General features: G+C 35.7%; 1 protein-coding gene across 1 annotated transcript in view; it reads left to right on the top strand.

The window, feature by feature from the left end:
• The window catches only part of BMPR2 (bone morphogenetic protein receptor type 2), a 185,608-nt gene that overhangs the window by 138,902 nt on the left and 25,797 nt on the right, over positions 1-20,909 (top strand). The window contains exons 4-9 of the mRNA XM_008687374.2: positions 7,287-7,397; positions 8,127-8,218; positions 10,739-10,969; positions 11,705-11,819; positions 17,595-17,755; positions 18,898-19,045. Coding sequence (XP_008685596.1) covers positions 7,287-7,397; positions 8,127-8,218; positions 10,739-10,969; positions 11,705-11,819; positions 17,595-17,755; positions 18,898-19,045 — 858 coding nt within the window. The remainder of the gene's footprint in view (positions 1-7,286; positions 7,398-8,126; positions 8,219-10,738; positions 10,970-11,704; positions 11,820-17,594; positions 17,756-18,897; positions 19,046-20,909) is intronic.

Raw genomic sequence — 20,909 nt, 5'->3', positions numbered from 1 at the left:
AAATGCTTTGAGGGCAGGAAGAACCTTTACCTCAGTAGGGTTTGGGATCTCAGTGTTTATAGGATTTCTCTTAGTTCTCCTTTGCCTTCAGCCTTTGGTAGGCCCTATACTTCGGCATTTCAGGAAAGAGCTCTCTCAACTTTAATAACCCTTGCCTAGCCACAGGTGGACACTGTCTTGTAATCAGTGAAAGCCTGCATGCCCAGAAGTTTTGCTTCAGCTCTCTTGCCCTATTCTCAGACTTTAGCAGGCCTTTTGTACCTACACATAAGAGGGTTCTCTCAGTTCTTTTGGCCTGCCTCTATTCATACGTGTGAGTACTTGGTAAAGGCCTGTAGAAAAGAGTTGGTAGGTAACTGCAAGCTCTTTTTGTGTTCACAGCCCCTGGGTATTCTTAGCTGTCATGCTATCTGGTACTCTTATGCTTTAAGAATTTGTTAAATGTTCAACTGTTTCTTCCTACTCATATCTGTGGGTGGTGTCCTCTTCCACTCATTGCATCACCAAGGATAAAGGCAGTTTTAGGTCTCTTCTCTCTTAGAAAGGGGTTGTCACATACTAGTGTTTAAATACGTTGGTTTCTTTGTGTCCTTAGCTCTTAATGAACTTTAAAGAAAAGGCTATGATTTTGTTGGTTTATTAGGTGTCTTATTAGATGTCTTGACTTGTTATTAGGGTGGAAGTAAAATTTGCTTGCATCTTTTTTACCCTAAACAGAATTGGAAGTAACTTTTTTTTCACATTTTAACATATCTGATGTGATATATCATTTCATCCTATTTAAATAGCCATCAATTGAAAGACTTACCATTGCTTTCCTACCACTAAGAAAAACATTATCAAATAATCATTTGTCTGATGTATCCCACCTTAAGCGATTTTTAGATGACATATTAAATTTAAATGACATATTAAAATTGATTAAATATGGTGTTTGTCATCTGCACACATGTGAACTTGATTGTTATACTGGTAGACTATACACTTCACATCAGCCCCTCAGTGTTTCTGTCAGCAGACCATTTGAGGAAATCATAGTTCTATCATTTGAAAACTCTACAATACTGATGTTGCTGAGGTATACTGTTGGGTATTTGAAGATTATGTACTTTCTACTTTTGTGTATAGAAGGAAGCTTTTATAATAAAAAGAGTAAAAATAAAACATGCAGTCTCCCATTGGCAATTTCTGGTATGATCAAGAAAGCATGTGCATTGGGGTACCTGGCTGGCTCTGTCAGTAGAGCATGGGACTCTTAATCTTGTTGTGAGTTCAAACCCCATGTTGAGCATAGAGCTCACTCAAAAGGAAGGCAGGCAGGCAGGAAGAAATGAAAGGAGGAAGGAAGGGAGAGGAGGGGAAAGAAAGAGAGAGAGAGAAAAGAAATGAAAAAAGGAAAGAAAAGAAAGAAAAAGAGAGAGAAAGAAAAGAAAGAACCTGCATTAAAATTTTCAGAATGGGTGTCAGTGATTGGGAAGAAAATTCCAGAGATGGTGGTGGAAAGCACTCTTTTAAGAAATGATGGGGCGCCTGTGTGGCTCACTTGGTTAAGTGGCTGCCTTTGGCTCATGTCATGATCCTGGGGTCCTGGGATCAAGCCCCACATCGAGCTCCCTGCTCAGCAGGGAGTCTGCTTCTCCCTCTCCTTGTCCCTCTGCCCTTCCCCCACCCCCACTCATGCTCGCTGTCTCTCTCTCAAATAAATAAATAAAATCTTAAAAAAAAATGCTGTATTATTCTTCTCAATGATTTTTTTTTTAAGAATTTATGTATTTGAGAGAGAGTGTGCGAGTGAGAGAGAGCACGAGTATGGGAGGCAGCGGGAGAGTGAGGAACAGACTCCCAGCTGAGCAGGGAGCCTGACACAGGGCTCTATCCCAGGACCCTGCGATCATGACCTTTGCCAAAGGCAGACACTTAACTGACTGAGCCACCCAAGCACCCCTCAATTATGTTTTTAATGGCACAAAAGAAAGAACGTGTATAGAGTCATTATATTGCCTACCTGAAACTAATATAATGTTATATGTCAATTATATGTAAATTTAAAAGAGAAATGTATGGACAACAGAACATAGATGTTAGATTCAAAAAGAGATTCAGAAAAATCAGACTCTGTGAAAAAGCTATAGGGATACCTAGGCCAATTTATTTTTACTCTCTTTTTAATATTCACATAAATTGATTTGAAAAATCTATGACTAGATAATCTAAAGGAGTTGTTTCAGTAAGTATAGTTTGAGTGATAGTTTAAGCAGCATAATTTTTAGTACAGTATTTCTTCTTTAAGTACCATATAGTTAACATTTGTAGTGTGTTCAAGATACTGCTCTTCTTCATAGACTATGAAAAAAATATCTGTTGCTTAAATCAGTGACAAAAACAACTTTTTAAGTGGGAACATTTCTGGAAACCTTACTATTTATATTTATTATCACATAATTGTATCCTTTTTCTAGATGTGTTGGTAATGCTAAAATCACTATCTAGTAACAAGAAAAAGAGAGTAGGAAAATTATCATTCCTATTTTGTAATAGAAGTTTGATAGAATTAAAATACACATTACTTTAGCTTTATACAGTATTTTCATAAGAATCTCTAACCTAGAAGGCTAAATCTTAATGTAATATCCTTAAAAATTTACATATTTGTGTCAAACATTCTGTACTTTTTAAATATATACAGTGGTATTTTAGGATAGAAAATGTATGCTTTGTAACATTTTTAATTTCAATTTGTAATGTAAACTAAAGAACATTAAAGTTTTAAATTGTTAAAATTTAAAAGTGTCCACATAGTTCAGAAATTAAAAATAGGCTTTTAAAATAAAATTAGATTTCTTATAACTTCTTATTCCTGATTGAATTTAAAGTACACTTTTCAAATAAGTAGTGTAGTTTAATTCTTTGGGGAATTACAACATTGGCTGTTCATTTGTAGAGATGGTTTTTCCATAATGTCACATTACTATTACAATTTTCAATATTTCATCTTTATTTTCTTATACAGTAGACATAGAGATTCTTTTTTATTAACATATATATTTGAATTACACAAGAAAATTAAAACCCATTTAAAATGCAGCCTTTCTGATTTGAAAATAGCAAAACTTTTTGTGTCTTTTTTAAAAAGATTTTATTTATTTGAGAGAGTGAGAGAAAGTGCACAAGTCGGGGCGGGGGGGGGGGTGGCTAAGAGCAGAGGGCGAGGGAGAAGCAGGCTCTCTGCTGAGTAGGAATCCTGATGTGGGACTTGATCCCATCCCAGAACCCTGGGATCCTGACCTGAGCTATAGGCAAATGCTTAACTGACAGAGCCACCCAGGTACCCCAAAACTTTGTGTCATAGGACTTGTGAATTTTTTTGATCCAGTTAAAGAGCAGCCTCACTATATGAAAAATCTAAGTGTATTTTGTCTGTTCACATTGGTGGTAAAATTGGGGGCAATTTTTTTTTTTGTTAACTGGATGAAATTGTGTGTGTGTGTGTGTGTGTGTGTGTGTATTTTTTTTTTTTTTTAATAATAAAACCTAGGGGCACCTGGGTGGCTCAGTCATTAAACGTCTGCCTTCGGCTCAGGGCGTGATCCCGGCGTTCAGGGATCCAGCCTCGCATCAGGCTCCTCCGCTGGGAGCCTGCTTCTTCCTCTCCCACTCCCCCTGCGTGTGTTCGCTCTCTCGCTGGCTATCTCTCTCTGTCGAATAAATAGGTAAAAATCTTAATAAATAAATAAATAAATAATAAAACCTAGTGATTTCCTAAGCTTCTACCTTAGGAAACTAGAAAAAGAGGAGCAAATTAAATCCAAAATAAGCAGAATAAAAGTTAGATCAGAAGCAACTAAGTTGAGGTATGCCTGGGAGTTCAGTCGGTTAAGCATCTGCCTTCGGCTCAGGTCACAATCCCAAGGTCCCAGGATTGAGTTCCACGTCCGGCTCCTTGCTCAAAGGGAGCCTGCTTCTCCCTCTGCCTGCCGCTCTCCCTGCTTGTGCTCTCTTGCTCTCTCTCTGACAAATAAAAAAAATCTTTAAAAAATCTTTTAAAAAAAGCAATTAAATTGAAAATAGGAAATTAATAGAGAAAAATAAATAAAACCAAAAGCTTGCTTTTTTTAAAAGATTGGTAAAATTGCTAAGTATCTAACCAAGCTATCAAGAAAAAAAGAAATGTTACTAATAATCAGAAATGAAAGAAAAGTTATCAGTACAGATTACATGAGCATTAAAAGGGTAATAAAAGGATATTATGAATAACGTTATGCTCACAAGTTTTGTAACCAATTCTTTGAAGTACACACATCTACCAAAACTCACACAGGGAGAAATATATAATCTGAAGAGGCATTATCTGTTGGAGAAATTTAATCAATAATTAATAACCTTCTAAAACAGAAAGCACCAGGCTCAGGTGGTTTACTGTTGAATTCTAGCAAACATTAAAAAAAAGAAATGATGCCAGTTCTCTAAATTGCTTTCAGAAAATCGAAGCAGAGGGAACGCTTCCTAACTCATTCTGTGAGGCCAGCACTACCCTCATCCCAAGACAATGAAAAGACATTACTAGGATAGAATATTAGCAAAACATATAGCAAAGATTTGTATCCAAAATACGCAAAGAACTGTTAACAGTAGGGAAACAAACAGCTCAAGTGGGTAAAGGAATTGAACAGACACCTCACCAAAGAAGATAGACAGATGGTGGATAAGCATATGAAAGCGTGCTCAATATCATGTCACTAGAGTATTGCAAATTAAAACAACGAGGTATCTGTTTTTAAAAAAACCCATTAGAATGGCTAAAATCCAAAACACTGTCAACACCTAATGCTAACAAGGATGTGGAGCAACAGGAGCTCTCATTCATTGCTGGTAGGAATGCAAAATGGCATAGCCAATTTGGAAGACAGTTTGATGGTTTCTTACAAAGCTGAGCATAGGCTTACCATACAGCCCAGCAGTCCTACCTAAACCCAAATGAGTTGAAAACTTATATCTACACAAAAATCTGCATGCAGGGGCGCCTGGGTGGCTCAGTCATTAAGCGTTTGCCTTCGGCTCAGGGCGTGATCCCAGGGTCTTGGATCGGGCTCCCTGCTCCACGGGGAGCCTGCTGCTTCCTCTCCCACTCCCCCTGCTTGTGTTCCCTCTCTCGCTAGCTGTCTCTCTCTCTCTGTCAAATAAATAAATAAAATCTTTAAAAAAAAATCTGCATGCAAACTATTTCAGCTATATGAAATTCTGGGAAAGGCCAAAACTATAGACACAGTAAAAATATCGGTTGCCAGACAGTGGGAGGTGGAGTTGGGGAATGAATAGGTGGAGCACGGGACGCTTTTAGGTTAGCAAAACTATTCTGTATGATACTGTAATGGTGAATACATGGCACTATGCATCTGTTAAAACCCATAGAACTATACAACACAAAGAGTGAAAGCTAATGTAAACTATGGACTTTAGTTAATGTATCAAAAATGGTTCATTAGTTGTAACAAATATACTACACTCTACCAGTCTGCTCCAGCTGCAATAGGGGAGGAAAAATAATTTTTCTTCTACCCTTCTAGGTTCTTGGCTGAGAGAATATACCCCCATAATAAAAAGACAGTATAACAGGTTTAATAACATATACACTTCCTGCATACATGGGAGACATCCAGGAAAACTGAGTAATTCTCTGAAATGGCCCAAGTCGCCACCCTAAATACTATCTCCAGTTAGGCGGAGAGGGGGTTAAGGTAAGACCAGTTATGGTAGGTTACTAGGAAAAGCACAGTAAACAAGTGTATGTTTGCTGTGCAGATTTAAGTCCATGTCTTCTCTATTGATAAAGTTTTCTAGAGTTTTAGTTATTTTCCTTTTCCTAGTACATAGAGGGAGACACCTTACAAATGGAGATTTTTCTTATAAATGTAAATGTCTGTTATAAAAGGGTAACTTCTACTTGTTTTTCAGAGCTTCTTCTTTGTCTGGTGTTCCTTAAAAATATCCAGCTCAAGATAATCATGCCAAAGAGGCTTATTTTGGGGTTCTATATTCTGCTACCCTTCACAGCCACAACAAAATAGAAGCGACCGTGTGGTTTAAACAACAGAAATTTATTTTCTCACAATCCTAGAGGCTGGAAGTCCAAGATTAGGGTGCCAGCATGGCTGCGTTGTGTTGAGAACTCTCTTCCTGGCTTGCAGATGGCTGCCTTCTCACTGTTTCCTCACATGGCAGAGACAGACAGAAAGCAAGCCCTCTGACAGCTATTCCTGTGAGGGCACTAATCCTATCATGAAGTCCCCACTCCCTTGGCCTCATCTAAACCTCATCCCAAAGCACCCATCTCCAAAAATCATCACAATGTGGGTTAATGCTTCAACATATGAATTTTAAGGGATCACAGTTCAGTCCATAGTACGTTTTGTTTATTCATTCATCAGTTTATGAACATTGTGTTGTTTCCACATTGGGTTGTTGTAAGTAGTGGTGCCATGAAAATTCCTGTAGAAGTGTTTGTTTAAACACTTGTTTTCAATTCTTTGGGGTATATGCCTAGGAGTGGAATTGCTAGGTCTTATGGTAATTCTATGTTTAACTTTTTGAGGAACTTCAAGAATGTTTTGCACTGCAGCTACACCATTTACATTCCCACCAGCAACATAAAAGAGTTTTAATTTTTCTATATTCTTGCCAGTCTGGGTTGTTTTTTTTTTTAAATTATAGCCATCCTAGTATGTGTGGCTTGATATCACATGGTAAAATGAATTTTTATATGTAGCTTTCTTCCTATAATTTATTTTGTATGTTAGAAGTAGGTACGATTATCATTATGTTGAAGTTTCTATTAAAATCCAGTAAACGTACTGTAGATTAAAAGATTATTACATATATTGCTGAGTGCTGAGAAATACACAAATGAGAAAACTTAATGATTAGGAAAGTCAATTTGCTAAATGCCACTGAGAGAGTGGTGTTGAATCAAGATTTAAAACCAAATGTGATTCCGAAGACTGTTCTCTTAAATATTCTATTATTCTGCCTATGCTGTTCCATAATATAGTTGATATTTCAATAATAAGCACAACCACCAGGTGTTTCAGTGTTGTAAATCTATATAAGATCATTTGTATGATTAAAAATATATAATTTGTAATATCACAGATTTATTATTAATTTTTCTTTAATTTCCTTTGATGCAAAAACATTGCTGATTTGACTATATATTGATACAGCCTTTCTGTCAGTATTTAATAAAATAGTGAAAAAAATATGACTATGTTTTTAAATTTGTTTTATTTTAGGTCCACCTCATTCATTTAACCGAGATGAGACAATAATCATTGCTTTGGCATCAGTCTCTGTATTAGCTGTTTTGATAGTTGCCTTATGCTTCGGATACAGGATGCTGACAGGTAAAAATATCACCGTTTGTTCTGTTGTTTATTAAATATACCATTTAATCAGAATCAATTTTCTCCTTTTTCAAAATCTCTGTGCTCCCATTCTTCTCTCTTAACAACCTTTTTTTCCTAGTTTTTATGAAAAGTTTCAAAAATATCCAAAATACCTCTCACCCATCTTCAATGATTATCACATCTGTATATCATCCATAGTCCTGCTCACCACATCCTTCTGTGGTAGTGGGTTATTTTGAAGTAAGTCACATACATCATTTATCTGTAAAAAACTTTTAATATTATCTCTGAAATATAAGGACTTAAAATGTATATAACCACAATACCATTTTCACGTCTAAAAAAATAAATAATTCTTTGGTATCACCAACTGTCTAGTCAGTTCTACTGAACTTTAGGTTTGATGAGTTTTTTAGGAAGTCAGTACCCATTCATTCATTTGAATAACTTTAATAAAACCTTTAATGTTTCTGCAATATTTTAAACAAGGTTTGTTGTTGGACCTATCTCCCAAAATTCAGCTTTAATATTATTATTCATCATTCATCTTCATTTATAGGTGATTCTTAGTTTAGTAAATAGTTTAACTCTTGGTGACGTTGGGCATAAATCTAGCTCCCTACCCATTTGTAGCTCTTCTTTTTAACTAAAATATAATAAAAATTATAGTAAAGATCTTCATTTTATTGAACCGTACATTAGTAACTTCTTTTTCTATTCTTACAGGAGACCGTAAACAAGGTCTTCACAGTATGAACATGATGGAGGCAGCAGCATCAGAACCCTCTCTTGACCTAGATAATCTGAAACTGTTGGAGGTAAGATTGCTCTTACATATTATAGGCTGTTCTTTCTGCTGTCATAGTGTATCTGAGACAGTAACTTTATTCACTCACTACATCATTCATCCATTTATTCCACGAACATTTATTAACTAGCAGTTTGGTGCCAAGGCCTATTCTAAGCACTGAGAATATAGGTGAACAGTACAGATAGTCCCCTTGAGGCTTGTCTTCTTCTTCTTTTTTTTTTAAGATTTATTTATTTATTTGAGAAAGAGAGAGCAGGGGGAGGGACAGAGGGAGAGGAGAGAAAGAATCTCCAGCAGACTCTCACTGAGCACAGAGCCCCATGCACTGTGGGGCTCCATCTCAGGACCCTGAGATCATGACCTGAGCAGAAATCAAGAGTCAACCAGCTGCTTAACTGACTGAGCCACCCAGGCTCCCCTTGAGGTTTATATTCTAGTGGGAAAAGAGTCTACAAACAGTTTAAAAAATAAATGTATATTATTTCTGGTAGTAGTAAGTGCTATAGAGAAAAGTAAAGCAGATAAGAAGATAAGAAAAATCGGAAAGGGAGTTAGTAAAGAGTATATTTAGAAAGGAGATGATCGGGGCGCCTGGGTGGCACAGCGGTTAAGTGCCTGCCTTTGGCTCAGGGCGTGATCCCAGCATTATGGGATCGAGCCCCACATCAGGCTCTTCCGCATGAGCCTGCTTCTTCCTCTCCCACTCCCCCTGCTTGTGTTCCCTCTCTCGCTGGCTGTCTCTATCTCTGTCGAATAAATAAATAAAATCTTAAAAAAAAAAAAAAAAAAAAAGAAAGGAGATGATCTTTGAGTACAGACTGCAACAATATGGGAATAAAGATGTGAAATTCTGAGAAGAATGTGCTTTCAAGCAATCCATACTATATGCCTAATGAATATTCCTTGTCTGTGCATATATTATGTATTTTTATAGGTACATACAACTGTTATATATTATGTTGAATTTAATTTTCATTTGGTAATATCTCAGAACCTATGTTAAAGTCTTAGCATGATGAATATTTTTATGATCTTTACTAGAATAAATAAACTATGATCCCCAAACTAGAGACTGTTAAATAATAAATATGGTAGATTTGATTATATAAAACATTTTAGGAACCTTCTGTTTAGGAGAAAAATATAATACACAAAGTTAAAAGATTCCAAAAAAGTATTTCAGCACATGAAAAAGAATTGTTCAGAGCTGGTATAAATCAATAGAAGAAACAATCCATAAAAAAATGGAAAAAATCATGAAGTGCCAATTTACAAAAGAATTAAATGTAGCTTTTAAATGTATAATAAGATGTCCAATTTACTAAATTGAAAAAAAATACTAATTAAAACCATAGGATATTATCCTCGACCGAGTAAAACACTCCCAAACATTGCTGATTTAACTGTATATTGATACAACCTTTCTAAAGGGCATTCTATGTATCTGTTAAATTTAACCTAGAAATAGTGAGTGAACTGTAATAAAAGTCCTTAAATAAATGATGGTAAGTCCTTGACATGTTTCAGTAAAGTGAAAGAAATCTCCAGAAGCCAAAAATGAAGAGAATGCGTTGCATTTTGCTGAATTTATTTTTTTTTATTGTGTCCTGGCTATTAAGAATGTTATATTGTAGATACCCTGTGTTCTGTTAGGCTATTCTAAAGTGTGTTTATTTACATTGTTTGTTGTAATAGGCTGTTAACTTGGTTGGATATGCTGCAAACTCATCTCTTAGGCAGAAGCTCAAATCTCAGTGCAGTTGTTTTGTCTTTAGCTAGAATTGGTTTCATGTCTTCATTGGGTTTCCCCCTCTCTCACTCTCTTTTGTGGAATTCTCCCCTCACTTTACAGAATTTGTGGTTGCCCTTAATTCTGTCCTCTGGTTTCTAGGGCCAGAAAGATTATGGATTTTCTATTACAGTTCTAGCTCCACTGCGGAGTGTTCATTTCAGCCTGCTCTCTGGCTAAAGTGCTATAAAAATGGGTAGTTCATGCTGTGGCATTCCTTTCTAAGCGTTGACTCCCAGAATCTACTTCCTTTTGTTCATTCTCTTGCACTTTTAGATTTCTTTTTAAAATTTTGTTCAGGGGCGCCTGGGTGGCTCAGTCGGTTAAACGTCTGCCTTCAGCTCACGTCGTGATCCCAGAGTCCTGAGATTGAGCCCCACGTTGGGCTCCCTGCTCAGCATGGAGTCTACTGGTCCCGCTCCCTCTGCCCCACTGGTGCTCCCATTCTCTATGTCTCTCTCTCTCTCTCTCAAATAAATAAAATCTTTTTTAAAAAATTAAAATAAAATGAAATTTTGTACAGAGTTCATAGTTGTTATCTGTGGGAGGGCTGGGTCTGGTAGGAGATTCCTGAGCCATATGAGATGTGGAATTTATTAGTTTCTTGACAATGGAGTAATTTAAACTATAAGCAGTAGAGAGCTATGGTCTACATTTGAATTTATACTTTTCTAGAAAATTTGATTTTTCAGTTGTGATATGAATTAATACCTTGCTTTCTTCAAAACAAATTTACAGCTGATTGGCCGGGGTCGATATGGAGCAGTATATAAAGGTTCCTTAGATGAGCGTCCAGTTGCTGTAAAAGTGTTTTCCTTTGCAAACCGTCAGAATTTTATCAATGAGAAGAACATTTACAGAGTGCCTTTGATGGAACATGACAACATTGCTCGCTTTATTGTTGGAGATGAGAGAGTTACTGCAGATGGACGCATGGAGTATTTGCTTGTGATGGAGTATTATCCCAATGTAAGTTCTTTATTATAAAGATTAAAGTGACATTTATCTTAGCTGTCAATCAGATTTTCAGGACTACTGTTCTGTAACGCATTCGTAGTTTGCAACTGGTTATTAATGGTCTTCAGTGAGATAAGGATCTCACATCAGAATATGAATCAACTAAGTAACTAGTTAACTGTTTAGTTCATCTGTTTGTGTCTGTCTCTTTCTCCCTCTCAGCAAGACTTTCTTGATGAAGGAAACAGTGTTTTGATTGACATTCATTCTGGTGCAAGCTCCTTATCCATGTCTGGTTATAAATAGTTTGTGGGTGAGCACCTTGAGTAACACTGACACATATATATTTATGAAAGCTTTCTGTTTTGTACTTGTAAAACAAAGAAATATAATTTGTATTTGTACTGGTAAGAGATACATTGTGAAGAAAGAGTCTAAAAGACTCTTTTCTATCTTAATTTGATAAATCAAAGGAGCATTTAATATGAAATAATCATTTATACTTTTCAGTGTTGGAGAAATAAAAACTAATAATGTTTAAATTATCCTTTCATCCTCTCCTCCCCCTCTACTCACAGAAATGTCTCTTTTGAGATTTTGAAATGTCATAGTTCATTGGATCTTCATGGAATCCTAACCTGCTTAAATACTTTATAAGGCTGCTCCTAATTTTTCTCCTCATGTTACAAATAAATTAATTCCTTTTTTTTTTTTTTTTGTATGTGTGGATTTTTTCCTTTATTATAGGGATCTCTATGCAAGTATTTGAGTCTCCATACAAGTGATTGGGTCAGCTCTTGTCGTCTGGCTCATTCTGTGACTAGGGGACTGGCTTATCTTCATACAGAATTGCCACGAGGAGGTAAGACAATGAATAGAAGATGAATGGCACCCATATGAGGTCAAAATTCACAAAGGGAAATTTTATTCATATCTTCAAGCTAAGAGTATATTTTATTTAGTAGCAGATTTATTATTAACCAGTTGTTTGAATGATCTGGCATGAGGAAATGGATTTGAAATGTAGTAGGAAGAATAAGAAAAAGAACTTAAAGACTCTAGAGAGGTCATGGAGCTCATTGAGATTTTTATTAAAGCTCTGAACACCTCTGTAAAGATGCATGTATGGTGTACTTTCAGTAATGTTCTTTTGAGTCTAGTGGTTCACAGACCCTTTAAAGTCCATCTGTGGACTTAGGTTAAAAACCTCTTAGCTAGGCTATACTGCATTTCTTTGCATTTCTTTTCTTATTTTTTTTTTCACTTTATTTTTTTTTTCAATAATTTTTTATTATGTTATATTAGTCACCATACAGTACATCCCTAGTTTTTTATGTAAAGTTCCATGGTTCATCACTTGCTCCTTGCTTATTTAAATGAAATATAGTGTATTGCCAATTCTTTACTTTTAACATCATATAGATCTTTATTCTGTTGTTGGTTGGTCTTGAGTATAAAACCTATGTGTATCTTTTTATAATTCAGTGTTTCTCTTAGCTAGAATTAGGTTAGTCAAATCTGTCAGGGGGAAAAATAACAGGCTTCAATAAGAATGAAAATTTTTTTTTTTTCTCGTGTAAGAATTTAGAGAGAGACAATCTAAGATTGGTTTGGTAACACCAGGGTATTATTGGAGCCTTATTATTATCCCCTCCATCATTCTTTATATATGGCTTACATTTTCAATGTCACCTCATTGTCCATCATGCTATATATATGCTAATCAGTAGGGAAAAGAAAGGGAAGATAAAAGGAGTTGTACCCTTCTGCCTCCAGAAGTCCTACTCTTATACTTATGTTTTATTTTCTAGAACTTAGTTCATGCTTAACTAGCACACTTACCTGCAAGAGATGCTGAAAATACAGTTGATGTTGTTGTTATTGTTGTTGTTGTTTTTAAGCTGGCTGTGTTGTGACTCAAATAATATTGGCTTCTGTTACCAAGTAGAAAGAGGATAATACATGGTGGGGACTTAAGAACTGTGTGGTTGTGTTCTTTGCCATAACTACAGTTTTCTTCAGCATCTGTGTGCATTTTTGCTGGGTGTTCAAAGCATCTTTTTAATACATTTACTGTCTTACTTTGTTTCAAAATACACCTGACATCACAGGCTGCTCTAAATTAGCTTTGCTTCAAAAATCAGTCTTCGTGCTTTCTCAAGCTTTCATGCCTTACGGGATTTTGTCATACTATAGCCCAGAATATTGTTTTTCCAGTTTCTCTGACCTCTGTAGATAAGAGAATCGTTAATATATCAATTTCTTAGATCTTTGTTCCATTGTGTAATAGCATGGATCATCTTTTCTAGCTGCTACTTCATATATAAATAATTTCTCCTGAATAATTTATCACTTCATTTATCTTGACATCTTGCTTTTCCTGAATACAGAATTGACCAATGTTGTTGCCTATGTCAGCAATTTGATGTACTTTTTCTAGTGCTTTAGCACATTAACCATTTGGACTATGTTTCCTTACTCTTCAATATTATTATAACTCATTTAAAGAGCTAGCTTAGCACAGAATTTAAAATACCGTCCTAATCCTCCTTTTCAAGACTTGCACGATTTAGCAAGTTTTCAAGTCAAACATTGGATGAAAAGAATGATTGCCATCAAATAAGAGTTTTATTTAATGTAGATGTTACTCTCAAATATTACCTAATATTATCATTTAAACTAGTTAACCTTTTTTAAAAACTGAGTATATATATGCTATTGCAAAAAAAATAAGTGTAGTAGCTATTTGATTTTTAAAATATTGGAAATATGCTATATTATTTCAAAACATTTAAAGTGTTATTTCACTTTTTTTCAAAGAATGCTATTTTTTCCAGAGTCTTTTTATGTAATTTGCTGTTTGGCATAGAAATTTTATAGTAAGGAATAATACTATTATTATTTTATTCAGCTGTTTTTTGCTTCAGAATAAATAAGGAGGAGTTGAACCTGTTTATTTATTTGTAATTGTCTTTCTTATGAATTTTTTTCTGAGAATGTCAATGAAACTTGTTACCATACTTGCCCCAGAAAAGTCTCTAACAAAGAAAGAACATATATAGATCACTCAAATATAAACAGAAAATTACTATTAACTACGTAAATCCTTCCAGGTCCTTTCTGTGTGTGTATGTAAATATCCATGGACTATTTTTTGTTCAGGTTTTATTTTTTTCACAATTGAAATAATATTATGTCCTGCTTTTCTTTGAGATACTTGCCTTGTACAGTGCGGCTGCCCAGGGCAAAATCATTGTATATTTTGCTCCTTTCTCTTCACCCCCCACCCCAAAATAAAAAGGATTAAAAGGTATACCGAGGAGAACTTTAAGGGAAAAAGTCTCTCAGTGGGCAGTCTGTAGTTCTACCTCTTGAACTGGTGATAAATCCTAATCTTGTTTCCTCTTTTTCTTCTCTTCTCTCCCTTACCTCTTTTGCTCCCCTGCTCCATTTCTTTTTTTTTTCCCCCTCATTATATAGTAGAAGAAAGTACTACTCTGTTTTCCTCTCTGGCTGTCTCACCGACTTGTTAGTTGCCCATTCTCCCCATAATTTGCCTGGTTTCCCTAAGTATGAGATCTTTTAGTTTAAGTAATGATTTGGGATTAATATGTAAACACTTTCCAAATATAGAAACATTTTTATACCTATAAATTTCTTATATAAATATCACCTCGAGATTATACCATATATACTAGTATTATGAATAAGAATAAGAAATGCAGCTGTTTTAGGGTTTGAGCAAGCGATGTTAGTACAAGCTTTAGAAAGCTGGACCATGAACTGAAAGGGGAGAAAATGAGCAGGAAAGATCAATGGTAACTACTATTTTTTCCTCCAATTGTGCTGTTGCTCTATTTTATTTTTTTATAAAAAAGAAATTATTATCCTCTTTTTCATTTCATTGTTGGTGAAATTGCAGTCTAATATTCATTAATGAGAGTAATGGCTAAATGCTGAGCCTATTTGTGTCTAAATATAAATACGCAATAAACTTATCATTGACTTTGTTCCGATTGCTCTGTTTCTTTGTATACCTAGAGAGTTACTTTAAACTTCAGAAATAATGGTATAGAATTTTTTTCAATTCAAGAACTATAGTTGTTATTGTTTTTTTTTTTAAGATTTTATTTATTCATTTGAGAGAGAGAGAGAGCACAAGCAGGGGGAGAGGCAGAGGGAGAAGCAGACTTCCCACTGAGCTGGGAGCCCAACATGGGGCTCCATTGCAGGACCTGGAGATCATGACCTGAGCCAAAGGCAGAACGCTTAACCATCTGAGCCACTCAGGCACCCCAGGAGCTATAGTTTTACTTAATAATATTTATTTAAGTTTTCTTTATAGAGAGGAAAAAAATATATTATGCTTTTTGTGAGGCGGCTTAGGTTAAATACATTCTTTCAGTCAGAAAGCATTTATTGTGTACCAACCCTTTTGAATTCAGGTAAAACGTGTTCTCTTTCTGTCTTCATGGAGCATATAGTTTAGTGATAATAGAATGAGTATAATAGTGCTTTGCTTCTCTGTAAAATCAGAAAATAGGTTTTCATGTCTTGCTGAGAGATAGCAGCTCCTTTACTCATTCACCAGGTCCATTGTAAAACTATCCCTAGTTTGATTTGAAGAACTGAGGTGGGCTTAGAGCCAGGGCTAAACCTGAGGGCAGACTGGGATGTTCCATCATAGGTTTAATCTGTTAAGCCATAGGAAAATAGTATAACATACGTATACAGATTTTGGAGCCATCTCAGTTTTTCATTGATATTATTTTAGACAAGCTGACTTTTTGATTGTTTATACTAAATATTTCTTTCTTTATTGCCTCCTCTTGCTACCCTAGAAATAAAGAGAAAGAAACAAGTGTGTGTTAAAATTAGAAGCAATGGCATGTTAGCTATACATTGCAGTTAAATATTTAAAGCTTAATTATACATGCAACAGTAGTTTATGTTGTAAAATATAGTGAAAATAGTAACAGTTGTGAGTTGAAACTTTGCTTTCTTTTTTTTTAATAATATTTTTTTATTATATTATGTTAGTCACCATACAATACATCCCTGGTTTTTGATGTAAAGTTCCATGATTCATTACTTGCGTATAACACCCAGTGCACCATGCAATACATGCCCTCCTTACTACCCATCACCAGCCTATCCCATTCCTCCACCCCTCTCCCCTCTGAAGCCCTCAGTTTGTTTCCCAGAGTCCATAGTTTCCCATGCTTCATTCCCCCTTCTGTCTACCCCCCCTTTCTTCTTCCCTTTCTTCTCCTGCCGATCTTCCTACTTCTTATGTTCCATAAATGAGTGAAACCATATAATTGTCTTTCTCTGCTTGACTTATTTCGCTTAGCATTATCTCCTCCAGTCCCGTCCATGTTGCAGCAAATGTTGAGAAACCATTCTTTTTTATGGCTGAGTAATATTCCATTGTATATATGGACCACATCTTCTTAATCCAGTCATCTGTTGAAGGGCATCTCGGCTCCTTCCACGATTTAGCTATTGTGGACAATGCTGCTATGAACATTGGGGTGCATATAGCCCTTCTCTTCACTATGTCTGTATCTTTGGGGTAAATACCCAGTAGTGTAATTGCTGGATCATAGGGTAGCTCAATTTTTAACTTTTTAAGGGACCTCCACACTCTTTTCCAGAGTGGCTATACCAACTTGCATTCCCACCAACAATGTAGGAGGGATCCCCTTTCTCCACATCCTCTCCAGCAACTGCTGTTTCCTGCTTTGTCAATTTTTGCCATTCTAACTGGCGTAAGGTGGTATCTTAGTGTGGTTTTGATTTGAATTTCCCTGATGGCTAATTCGTTTTGAACATTTTTTCATGTGTCTGTTAGCCATTTGTATGTCTTCATTGGAAAAGTGTCTGTTCATATCTTTGGCCCATTTTTTTGATTTATTTGTTTCTTATGTATTGAGTTTGAGAAGTTCTTTGTAGATCTTGGATACCAGTCTTTTATCTGTAGTGTCATTTGCAAATATCTTCTCCCATTCCGTGGGCTGCCTCTTAGTTTTTTTGACTGTTTCCTTGGCTGTGCAGAAGCTTTTTATCTTGATAAAGTCCCACAAGTTCATTTTTTTCTTTTGTTTCTTTTGCCCTTGGAGATGTGTCATGAAAAAAGTTGCTGTGGGGGCGCCTGGGTGGCACAGCGGTTAAGCGTCTGCCTTTGGCTCAGGGCGTGATCCCGGCGTTCTGGGATCGAGCCCCACATCGGGCTCCTCCGCTATGAGCCTGCTTCTTCCTCTCCCACTCCCCCTGCTTGTGTTCCCTCTCTCTCTGGTTGTCTCTGTCTCTGTCGAATAAATAAATAAAATCTTTGAGAAAAAAAAAGAGAAAAGTTGCTGTGGCCGATGTCAAAGAGATTGCTGCCTATGTTCTCCTCTAGGATTTTGATGGACTTGACCACTCTCTCACACCATACACAAAGATAAACTCCAAATGGATGAAAGACCTCGATGTGAAACTTTGCTTTCTTGTGTCATTTTTTGTTATTAGAAAATTAATGGGCAGAAAAATAATACAGTCATCTATATTTATGTAGTTCCTATTACCTGCATGCTTACTCTATGTCCAAGGGTGCTGTTTAAGCATTAATAAATATTTGAAATTATCTAAACAGATCATTATAAACCTGCAATTTCCCATCGAGATTTAAACAGCAGAAATGTCCTGGTGAAAAATGATGGAACCTGTGTTATTAGTGACTTTGGATTGTCCATGAGGCTGACTGGAAACAGACTGGTACGCCCAGGGGAAGAAGATAATGCAGCCATAAGTGAGGTAAGTATATTAAAAAAGGTATCACTCTGACATACCTTGAGAACATAATGAATTGCATTAAAAAAATCATCCCAGGACAGTTATCCTTATATGCTACCAATTATAGCATATTAAGAATTGCAAAATTAAAAATGTAAAAGACATTACATGAAGTTTATCAGTTCTTTATGGAAATCACTGCCATTCCAACTCATTTTTGACAAGCATTGGGAGGAAGTGTGTAGGAACTGACTTTTGAAGCAAGAGTAAAACTGCCAAATTTGAGATAGGACAGTCACCTGTTGATAATCACTGTTAAAATGTGGAACACATCCTTCCTAACCTTTTTCTCTGAATTCATACATATGTGTCTGTGTGTGTGTATGTGTGTGTGTGTGTGTATTTTTTTGACTCAAAAAAACTGTTGAGGGGTGCCTCCGTGGCTCAGTTGATAGAAGGTTCAACACTTGATTTCGGCTCGGGTTATGAGCTCAGGATTGTGAGACTGATCCCCACCTCAGGCTCTGTGGTCAGCATGAGTCTGCTTGAGATTCTCTCTCTTCCTCTCCCTCTACCCTCCCTGTTTGCATGCTTTCTCTCTCCTTAAATAAGTAAATAAAATCTTAATTTTTTTTTTAATTTTTAAAAATATTAAATGGTGGGGCACCCTGGGTGGCTCAGTCAGTTAAGCATCTGCCTTTGGCTCAGGCCATGATCCCAGGGTCCTGAGAACAAGCCCCGCATCGGGTTCCCTGCTCGGCGGGGAGTCTGCTTCTCCCTCTCCGCCCTGCTAGTGCTCTCTCTCTCACTGTTTCTCTCAAATAAATAGGTGGAATCTTTCAAAAAAATATTAAATGGTGTATATTGTTATATAGTTTTCTCATGGTGTCTTAGAAATGTATCTGCATTGACATACATAAGATGGTCTAGCCCATTCTTTTTGAATGATGAATTAGTATTCAGTGGGATGGATTTACCACAGTTTAATTATTCAAGAAGGGCATTTTATAGATTAAAAAAATTGGTATAGAAGGTTTCAGTGACATGCTTAGGGTCAAAAAAAATATCATTGATATGAAATTTATGTATAACTTCTGGTCTAATGTATGCCTTTCAGAATATGCTACATTCTGTTTCTGAAAAATATCACTCTAATTTATCAGGTCGGCACCATCAGATATATGGCACCAGAAGTTCTAGAAGGAGCTGTGAACCTGAGGGACTGTGAATCAGCTTTGAAACAAGTAGACATGTATGCACTTGGACTCATTTATTGGGAGATATTTATGAGATGTACAGACCTCTTCCCAGGTAAGAGAATTGCTATCAAAAATTGACATATGTTTTGAAGTGAAGCAGTTATATCTTCTTTTTCTACAAATAAGTCAACTTTTGTGTACGGTTTTACTTTCATTTAAACCTTTAGTTCATTGCCATCTAGTGTTCAGAAACATTATTAGCAGAAGGATGTCAATCAGGAAAAACTTTTTAAAAGGACTCCAAGTTTGCATCTGAGTGCATTTTAATTAATTGCTCATAATAGCTTATCTGTGTTTAGTTTGGTCTCTGATTGCTTTAACGGTCATCCTTGTCCTTATGCACCCTCTGAGTATTTGATAAGCTTAAACACTTAAAATACTTCCTCAATTGACCCAAGTAAGAAATTAGAAACAATGAATTAACCATTGGAACACTTTTTTCTTTTTCTTTATTTTTTTCATTCTCCATTCTTGACTTCCTGCTTTCCTTCCTGTCTTTCAATGAAAGAACACTAATATAATATGAATGCTTGTTTGAGGCTTACTTGAATTAGCCAAATGAGTTTATAGTTTTTCTCTTTTTGTTAGGATTACTGCTTACTGTCATTATTGTCCTATAAAAACTTTAGCTATCAATATATACATTGTATTCTTCTAGATGTACAAAATGATTTGATATATATGGCTTCTGTCTTGTAAGAATTACACCATTAAAAGCATAGAAAAAGGAAAACAGTTAAATCAGCATTATACAAATTATGAAATGGAACTATTAAATAAAAGCAAAGATCAGTGGTAGGGTTGAATTTTTTTGCTTTAAAAACAGTAAGCATTTAACAGGTAGTAATTCTAAAAATCAATAAGTTAATAGTTATTTAGATTGATTACAGGTCAATCAGTTATTATTTAGAAGTATGTTTCCTAGTTTATTGGAAGTACAAAATACTCAATTGAGGTATTTTTCCGGACATAGCAGAATTGCAGTAGTATCACAGTATAATTGGAACTTTTGACACTTTTTATTTCTATTATTGGAATTTTGGCCACAGATTTGTTTTAATATATCCTAATCCAGAATTTTTTATTTTTTAGAAGCATGTCTGACTAAAATGATTCCTATACAGCATTCATATACTGCCATCAGCAACATTTTTTGGACAATTACTGTATTCAAAGAATAAATATTGCTTTTGGTCTGATAAATAATAAAGAGCAATATCAAGTGTTTGAAGGGGAAAGGCAAGGTGTCTGGGCGGTACAGTTGGTTAAGTGTCCAATTCTTGGTTTTGTCTCTGGTCGTGATCTCAGAGTTCTGAGATTGAGCCCCACATGGGGCTCCACGCTCCGCGTGCAGTCTACTTGAAGATTCTATCCCTCCGCCCCTCTCGCATGCGCTCTCTCTTTTTCTCTCTCTCAAATAAATCTTAAAAAAGAAGAAAAAAGAAAAGGGAAAGACAATTCAAGCTTATTTGTGGATTATTTTAGCAGATGGTTAGGGTGAACTGAAATGGCAAAAATTAGAGGCAGTTTAAAAAGGAAAAAGGCGCCTGGCTGACTTAATCATGAGACTCTTAATCTCTGTATCGGGGTTTTGAGTTCGAGCCCCGTGTTGAGCGTAGAGATTACTTAAAAAAAATAATAAAGTTAAAAAAAAACAGGAAAAAGAAATTACTATTTAATGGATACATAGTTTCTGTTTGGGAAGATGGAAAAAATTCTAGAGATGGATAGTAGCAATGGTTGCACAACATTATTAAAGTACTTGTTGCCACATATGCTTAAAAATTGTTAAAATGGTAAATTTTGTGTATATTTAACTGCAATGAAAATAAAATAAAGGAGAAAAACAAGAGTTGGAGTAAGAGATCCTATAATCTTGGACACGGAAATGGGCAAGAAGAGGCACATGTAAGACA

The sequence above is a fragment of the Ursus maritimus genome, unplaced genomic scaffold (assembly GCF_017311325.1).
Source record: "Ursus maritimus isolate PB19 unplaced genomic scaffold, ASM1731132v1 scaffold_1, whole genome shotgun sequence".
NCBI lineage: Eukaryota > Metazoa > Chordata > Mammalia > Carnivora > Ursidae > Ursus > Ursus maritimus.
The sequence above is the reverse complement of the archived record's forward strand: the minus strand, read 5'-3'. Positions and strand labels throughout refer to the sequence as shown.